Source organism: Montipora capricornis, chromosome 8 (assembly GCF_036669925.1).
Source record: "Montipora capricornis isolate CH-2021 chromosome 8, ASM3666992v2, whole genome shotgun sequence".
NCBI classification, from domain to species: Eukaryota; Metazoa; Cnidaria; class Anthozoa; order Scleractinia; family Acroporidae; genus Montipora; species Montipora capricornis.
In genome coordinates, this window is record NC_090890.1 from 46,154,936 (window position 1) to 46,163,972 (window position 9,037).

Consider the following 9,037-nt stretch of genomic DNA (forward strand, 5'->3'; position numbering starts at 1 on the left):
TGATCTATTAGTCGACAAGAACTGTATGATTACCTATGCATAATTTAAGCGATATTGTTTCTGGTAGAATTAAGTTTGATTCTACTATTTAAATGATAATTATTAGTTAATAATCTCGTAATTTATTGGTTGACAATCTTGCAAATACTTTTAACTTTATGCTTAATATTTTAGTTATATTATATCTTACAAAATTATGATTTACTTTACGATCTTAATTACTTTAAATAAAGGTCATCTATCTATCCATCTATGATATGATGATGATGGGTGCCCATTCATTTGCAGCGGGTGTTTTTCTGTTCAGTGCTTTATCAGGCATTGTACTTGGCCCGTGGGTCCGCATCAAATCCAAATGAAAACCATTTTATTTGGAATGAATCAAAGCAGACATCTACAGCCGTAACATTCATGCCATATAATAACATTAAGTACCACACTTTTATATCAGCTTCGAATCAGCTGAAGTCTTACAATATATAAAACTTGTGGCCACGACATTACACCAAAGACATCTAACAAGCCACAAATGGAAACAAGCCGTCACCCTTGAATCCCAGCATCTAGTAACGATGACACCTTAGACACTGGAATCGCCAACGGTTTAACCGTATGTCTTATCACTTGCGGTAATAACCCACAATTTGAACAGAGGCCACTGAAATGAACGGACTCCGATTTTTAAAATAGCTTCGCACAATTCTATCGCCATTGCTTGGTACAGGAAGTGAAATGTTTTCTGAATTACAAGACGGAACTTCCGCATCACCACGACAATAGACCTTTCTCTCAATCACGCCGTTAGGACTGTTGGTGCTTACGATCAGCTCAACCCCAGGTTTCGGTAAGGAATCAGCTAATCCAAGTATACGTAAATCGGGATAATCTTTAGACATAAAAATTGTAGCGTAAACAATGACTTCAGTGGCCTGGTCAGGAACTCCTAAACTTGCCAAATCGATGCACAATTCCTCTTCAACGTGGTGAACTTTTCCGTCAATAGGGTAGAATGGATAGGTGTATTTATCCTGCAACCAAGAGCACCGAGTTAGACGATCTTACAAAGTAGTTCTGAAAGCTCCGTTGAAGCAATCTCATTTCCCACACACTATCATGTTCCAAATCCAATATTTAAATGTCAAATCCCACAGGTCTCCCGTTCCTTTGCCCACCTTAATGCCATTAAGTTAGTTTGCAGAAATAAAAAATAGTCCCCTGATAGGACATCTGCTTACTGGTAATGACTGCTAAACCGATTTACACTGTCTTTTTCTGCTTCATTCTTATTTGTCATCGAAATTGACAATGAATGCTTTTCGAACCTATGAAAACAAGGAGGCAGGTTTTGTGGTGTACGTACCAATGCTCAAGGATTGCGGACAGGGCGCAGGCTATGTGGGAAAATATTTTTGTGAGCTTAGTTGTAGCTGTCGGTAAGCTTCAACAAGTAAAATATAAATAAGGAAATGGAAAGATGAGCATCAACGAATTCTCACTAACCATCAAATACACAACATTGGGCACAATATACCGCAATGGAACCACAGAAGCAACAAATTTGCGGTTTTGTTTTGGTGCCACTGCAACTCGGCCGGGAATTCTCCTAACTCGTGTTTTCCATCCCATCCCCAGAAATTTACAGCTCCCCACCGAAGCAGGAAGGAGATAATTTGTGCGTCAGTTGTGCATTAATTTTGAGAACACTTTTCAAACTTAAATTTTATGAAAGTCAACACATTAATCAGCACTCCTTTGAATCAGTTGAAAGCTGTATTAGGGTTCACAACCACCATCCCTTGCACGAGCAAAGGTTTACCTGTTCAACGAATATTAAAAATAATAGGAAAAATCATTTAAAAGCAAAGCGAAATAGAACGAGTCCGCAGTGAAAAACGTACCAACAACGTTCAGTACAGGCCCAGTTCCAGGAAAATACCTCATGTATCCCTTATTACAGTTCGAAGACGCCATATTAATTGAATGGGCCCATTTTTAAAACTCATTTTGAGGCATCACGCGGACAAAATGGGTCAAATGTGGACCACCCTACAAATTCGGCCTATCGATGAAAATTCGCCGAAAAATTGAGTTACTTCCGTTTCTCTCCAAATTTTGGCAGACCAGATGTAAATCAAACTAGACGCCCCGTGAACGTAAACTGGGCTGCCTGTGGATTGTGTTACACAAAAACAGAAGGCCCTGGGTGGTGTGGTATTGAAAAAGAGCGTTCCAGTTAGTTGTTTCAAGTGGGGGGTCATGTAGACCATTTGAAGGGTCACCCAGATGTCGTGCCAGCAGTGGCCCTTTGACTCACACATTCACACGTTGAGTTATATTGTAATGTTCTGTCCTGTTTTGAGGTCTTTTACATTTTTAAGCTTTGGTAATAAATTCAGTTCAGAGATAACAAAACACCCTCTTGAGTTAAGCTCACTCGTTTCTTCTTGAAGTTAAATAGTCTCCAAAAAAAGTAACTGCAAATTGCTGTGATAGACGTTTTCCTGCATGTCATGGATGTCTTGCAGTTGCACTAAGCAAACGTTTATTCAACACACTAAGGAAGAACTGAACATGTTGTTTCCGCTTCATAATTCCTCTTCTTTTCAGTCTAATCTGATGCGAGATCAATTTTTTTTGGCTTGAGGTTTGCACCAAAACGTACCGAAAAAGCCGGGAGTTAACAATAAAAGGCAAGCCAAAAGACAGATGAAGAAAAAAATGACAGTTTTTATATAAAACTCTGAATTTCCAATTCTCAGTGAAAGATTAATGACCAAGAAAAGTTTTCGTACTACGAAAGCTAAGGCCAATTTAAGCTCACGGAGCGTCTAGTTTTTATCATTCTCCTGCTATTGTTAAGAAAAAGTGTTAAATATTTAAAAATATTATTGTAGAAACTTGTACAGCATCTGTTTACTGGTTTTGATTGGAGTCAACGGCCGTTAACAACAGTTTTAAATGTGAATAACTATTGCACGATCGCACTTAACCATATGGTGGGGTCACAGAATGTGGACTTTGGATTTTTAAACTTCGGACTACGGAATTGAACTAGACATTGACCAAGATATTGTGACAAACAAATCACAGAAATACTGTGAATTTTAAAGGAAATCGGTTAAAATTCCTTCCAATAAAGAGTAGGCTACCCGTAGCCTCTTGTTTTTAACACAAATGGAATTCAACCACCAAAATATTTTCAGACCAGTTAACTATTACGGGACATTCCCGGCCGGAAAAAACTGCTCTCCAAACATTGATTTTGTTTTCTTAGGAGGAAGGGCTGTTACATTCTACAATCGGCGACAAAATTAGTTGAGACAGTTTGCCAACAGAGCACACTGTAGTCCAAAAAGTACTTTTCCGGGATACCCCTCCCTCTCCCCCCTAATCAATGTTGTACCACTATTGACAAGGCTCGTAGGAAACAGAAAATAACACAACATTATCACGGGGGTGAAGGGGAGTGTCTCAACAATTTTGACGCCGATTGCAGGTAAAAAAGAAAAAACAAAAAGGGAAATCCAGGAACTAGTAAATTTGATATAAAAAGTGTTAAATATCCTTTCAATCCTCTACCCTTTCCTTCTAATTTTCTTTTTCAACTTTTTAATGCATTTCTGCTTGTTCCTTATTCGCAAACAAGTCACAAGCAGCTTAGATGGTCTTTAAAAGATGGTACTGGACCAGGGGGAATTCTGTAACAATCCCATTCCCAAAGACTTATTTTGTTCCAAATCTCACGTCTATGTTTTTAATACCCCACAGGTCTTGCTAATAAAACATTTCTCCCCGCATTATCCCACTCCCATAACCCCTTTTATCATTCAAAGTCCCGTTCCAAGAACCTTAAAACCCATGTTCTTTCATTCAGGAGACCCTGTTAAGTTCATAATAAATTGTCATCGGTATACTTAGCATCCGTCGCTCTTTTCTCTTGAACCTCATGAGCTAGACCGCCACAGTTAGAATGATAAAAATGTCATATATACTTGTAATCCCTTACCCTTTCCTCCTGAAGCTCCTTTTCTAGAATTTCTGCTTTTTCCTTGGCCTGCAATCAAGTGAACCGGGTTAGACACTGTCGTCAACATGGACCTCGATCCAAGGCCTCATTTTAATCCAAATCCTACTTCTAGTTTTTCGTATCCCACAGCTTGGGGAGGTGGGGTGGTCCAGTGGTTGCCCCGGGTTCAATTCCCCTTCTAACGGGCCCCAGGTTTGGATTTGTTTCCTCCTCCAGAGCGGAGGGGTTGGGGCAGTGGTAAGATCTCTGCCTTCCAACCCTAAGGTCCGGGTTCCATTCCCGGTTCTGCCGAGACTGGAATATTTGGCGACCTTCTTTCCCGATAAAGTTCACTCAGCTTTCCATCCTTCCGAGGTCGCTAAAATGAGTACGAGCATGCATGGACTGCTTAGAAGCGGCTGCAATTTGCGCCTGTATATGCTTCCAGTCCACTGGGGGTAAACTGATCATTGTAAAGCGCCCTTGAGACGTTAGTGATAAGGGCGCTATATAAATGCACCACTTTACTTTACTTTTTGTCCCAGGTTCAACTCCACCACGCTTTGTAAATAGCACACTAGTTGCCCCCTGCCACTTGGGGTTTTTAATCATGTTCCTGTTAAGTTTGAATTGCCTAGACTTTCAGATTATTAACAGAAACTGATTTTATCAAACGAGTTGATAAAGGTCAAATAACCACCGTGAAAGATTTGGAAAGTTGACGTTTCGAGCGTTAGCCCTTCGCCGGAGCGAGATTATTAAAACTGGGTTGCCTGTGAACTAGTTTGATAGCTAAATGCAATTTCACTATAAACAAAGATTTACTTTTTTTTCCCAGCTCTTGCTAACAAAACAATTGTTTCGAAACCAGGAACCTAAGAGCCATATCATTTCCCTAAGGACCCCATTTTATTTCTCGTCTCTGCTTCAATCTCTTACCCTTTTCTCCTGAATCCCTTTCCACACTTTTTTAAGAATTTCTGCTTGTTCTTTCAGATCAGCCATCAGCTCCCACACTGGAACAAGAGCAGCACGATTTCCGCGATCAATCACATACCATGTTGCATTGTTGCTTTGTAGTAATTGACTGAACATTTCCGGGTTTGTAGTTGGTGGTCCTAGCACTTGTACAGTCATTTCTGACATGAATTTCACGTTCTCGGTGGATGAAGCATCAGTAGAACTACTTATTTCGATTGAGTTTGTCTTCACTGAGCCTCCAACAGAGACTCCCAAACCACTGTAACCGGCTGAGACCTCGGTGTCAAATTGCTTGCCTGCTGCCATCATTACTTCTGATACACTTGCTTCTCTTTCAGTGTTCACATCCAGGTTTCGGAAGAATATTCCACCCAAAGTGTGAACACCCTTTGGCACGTGTGATCCATACATTTTCAAAAAATTCTCAGCGCTTTCTTTGTCCTTTACCTCTTTCGCGTGACCTCTAGCTTCATAGTTCAGCTCCATGTCTTCCAGGGGGATGCGGAAAGCCTTGGTTGGTTGAGAAATGTACTGGGTAACAGTTGCGCGAGTTGTGTTTCTCTGCTTCTTTGTTGAAGTGTCTTGGTTGCTTTGACTACTATGGGCACCAGATGCGCTAGCATGAAATCCCCAACCACTACCTGTAACCGAAGCGGCTATGCTGAGACCGGAAGATTTCGCCGTTTTGTAAAATTTGGTAGATGCTTGCTGTTCGGTTGATTTGAAGAACCGTACTTGAAATCCAAGAGCTGGGCTTAGCCACTCCACATATTCTGGTTTCTTAAGTAACGGGAACGGTGGGCTTTCGGAGAAACCTTCTATGTTATTATCATCAAACAGGATACCGTAAAGTGCCAGTCCACCGCTTGCCGCTGAAGCAATATCTTCATTTGTGACATAAGGCGGTATTGCCAGAGAATCTGATGCAATTTTGATCTCTCTATTTAGCTGCTCCAAAAGGGCGTTTGGATCATCCTTTTCCTGTTTGTCCCATCCTTCTGGTAGACCCAACTTGCCGGCAATTTCCTTCATTTTCTCCTGAAACGCCTTCTTACTTTTCTCTGAAGCTTCTTGGGTAATCGTATGCGCTTCTTGAGCAAGCCCCTTTGCCTCTTCAATTCTTTTCTTATTCTGCTCAATCTTCTCGTCTTGCACCTTCCGTTCTGTGGCACGTTCGCTACTCTCGTTAAAATACATTTTCTTTAAAGTTGAGGGTTTTTCTTCCTTGCCTGCCTCTTCAATTATTTCTAGCAGTTGCTCTTTTGACATATCGCTTGCCGATTCGACGCCTTTTCTTTCAAGCTTTTCTGCGGTTTTAAGTCCAATGCCATATTGCTTACATTGCTTTCTGATTTCAGATCCTTCCGCAAACAAATTCTCCACAACTGAACGGTCTCCATTAGTCGCTCCTCTCATTAAGTTGCCTAGGTCGCTGTAATTCATCCTGCGAAGCCTAGTTAGAGAAGGGCTTATCTTGATCAGTTGTTCGACCCAGCCGTTCTGACCTTCAACTTCGATATCGTTAGTAACAAGGGCACCAAGTGTTTCAAGCTTTGGGAGAAGTTTTTCAGACAGCACCATGTACAACTCATCTTGCTTCGTTTCATATTTCTGGGCCTGGTAAAGCTTTTTGGCAAGGTCAGTTTGCCTCGTTGTGTAATCACAGTCAAGTTGTAAAGCCATGTCACTTAGGCCATTTTCTTTGAGAAGATTTTGCAAGTCTTCCTGTAGTCCTCTTATTGCCACAGCGGTCAATTTAGTTAAAAGCTCTTTCTTGGCATACGTATCTTCCAGACAATCAATTTTGGAGTGCAGGGCTCTCACTTCAACTTCGATCTCCTCTGGCTTGCCATCCGCAATGTTGTTGAGTTTGACGCTAAGTGCTGCAGATTGAATCGGACAGATTCTGATTTAAAGTTAGCATTGTTGTGAATATCCCAGAAGCGTTAACCATTTAATTTTAAATCCATAACATTTCAAAGCCAAAATTAGGATCTGTTCTTCAACATATACAAATACGTATTAGAATTAGACTTTTTATGGAAAGAGTGTCTTAATGCTAATAAAGTCAGTATTCGACAAGTTGAGGAATAGGAAGTACCTTGTAGTTCAACTATATTTGTTTGGGAGAAAAAGTCCCGTTGGGACTCCGCAAATGGTGACCGCGACTGCTTCAAAGAAGTCAAAATTACAGTAATTAAGGGAAGTAATTTTCGGGACTTTGAAAACTGACCGCTTAAGGACGGTGCGCTTAATACACATTCGTTATGGAAAGAGTATCTTTATGCTGATAAGGTCAGTCTTCGACACATTGAAGAGTAGGAAGTACCTTGCAGTTCGACTTCATTTGTTTGGGGAGCATTCTCGCTTTCTTCTCCTTCTCTAGCGCCTTCTTTTCCTCCTCCTCCTCGCAAGCGAAGTAGCACCTTAATATTGCAATCACCAACAATACCCTGTTCTTGAAATGGTTTATCGAGAACGACCTGTGTTAAGGATGTGAAGTAATTAATAAATCAATTTGCGGGACTCATTTTATAAAGTATTCAGTGACCATAAAACATAGAATCATGAATATAAGCAGATAAAGGAACAAAAACTACGACAGTGGTTATCTTGGCGTGCACCTTCATGCATGGAGATGCTTCATTAAATGAGAGAATAAGGAAAAAACAAAGGAACGAATGGATGAATAAACTAACGAACGAAACGAAGGAAAATCTAATTGGATTTCTACTCTATTATAAGAATGTTGACCTCCTTAAGCACTTTGGCTCTTTAAGTGTTCGCGCATCAGTGTCGACCGTACACTTAAGAAGTGTTGCAATGCTCCGCCACGTCCTACATTGAGACTACTCGCTGGCATGAGTAAACCTGTAGGTAAACCTGGCGGCGGTGAATGAAGATTGCTTAGTTAGCCTCCTTAGCATAATTATTTATCTGCGAAAAAACGGTCGGTGGCCCATGTACATGCTCTGCTTATCAGCTATGATGAAATGAATAGATATCATTTAAATAGTAATATACTTAAAGTTTATATAATTCTTCTTTTCTTCCTCCCTTTAAATTTCGGGAGTAGTTTAGAAGAAATAAAGCGCTTACAAAGACACTAGTTGTGTAAAAGCTCTACTGTTTACATTGTTCATTAGTGGCATGAACTTATTTAAACACACATTTCCCTAAAACTCTACGCATAGAAACTTTTCTTTCTGTTAAAAGTTTACTTCTAAAGTGTTCGATCAATAAGCCGATTAGGCTTCGTCTTGTTGTAGGGTAATGTATTCGTTCATTTTTTTATTTATTTATTTATTTTTGGATGCCCTTTCCGCCAGAACAAAGTCAGTGAACTCCATTATTTTCTCAATTTTGTAATAAGTAGCTGATACCCTAAGAAAATTCCACTAGATAATTGAGCACGAACGTCAACACACAGACGGCCAAGTACTGAAATTTTCGACTGGATTAAAAATTGATCAAAAAGTCCAAACTTACCATGCCTCCCCTTTCCAAGAATCACAACCTTTGAGATAGACCAGACTTGTCGCGTACGTTAGCTGAACATACATAACAACCATGAGAAAAAAAAAAAGATTTCACTGCAAATACTTACTGGTTTCCCTCCGTGCACGAAATACGCATCCTTTGGAAACTGGCCACAAACGTCTTCCATATCAAAAATCTGTTCGGCTAGCGACTGATAAAATAAAATTGCAAAACGATGTATGCATGTATGCTCATGACGTTGTTGGGTTTTTATTTCATACCATTAATACCAATTGCGGACTCTAAAGTACAGTAAAAACCAGCATATAAGAACCTAGAACTTCCAAGGTCAGGCTGAAAAGGTTCTTATAATAGAACAGTTTTTCACAATTCAGGCTGATTAGGTTCTTATCAGGGGCGGATCTAGCAGTTTTTGAAAGTGGGGCCGAACAAGAATACTAATCAGCGCGCCTCAGTAGCGCCTTCGGCGCTACTTTCTAGTGGGGTCTGGGGGCATGCCCCCCCAGAAGATTTTGAAAATTTGGGTACTCTTACATGCAATCTGATGCA

General features: G+C 40.3%; 1 protein-coding gene across 1 annotated transcript in view; it reads right to left on the minus strand.

Annotated features, from left to right (window-relative positions):
- Positions 1 to 354: 354 nt before the first annotated feature.
- Positions 355 to 9,037, minus strand: part of LOC138060167 (uncharacterized) — a 19,750-nt gene continuing 11,067 nt past the window's right edge. Inside the window, exons 4-8 of the mRNA XM_068905892.1 lie at positions 8,595 to 8,678; positions 7,317 to 7,470; positions 4,946 to 6,870; positions 4,007 to 4,054; positions 355 to 1,028 (exon numbers count right to left, since the gene is read on the minus strand). Of these exons, the coding sequence (XP_068761993.1) occupies positions 621 to 1,028; positions 4,007 to 4,054; positions 4,946 to 6,870; positions 7,317 to 7,470; positions 8,595 to 8,678 (2,619 nt within the window). The 3' untranslated portion in view covers positions 355 to 620. The remainder of the gene's footprint in view (positions 1,029 to 4,006; positions 4,055 to 4,945; positions 6,871 to 7,316; positions 7,471 to 8,594; positions 8,679 to 9,037) is intronic.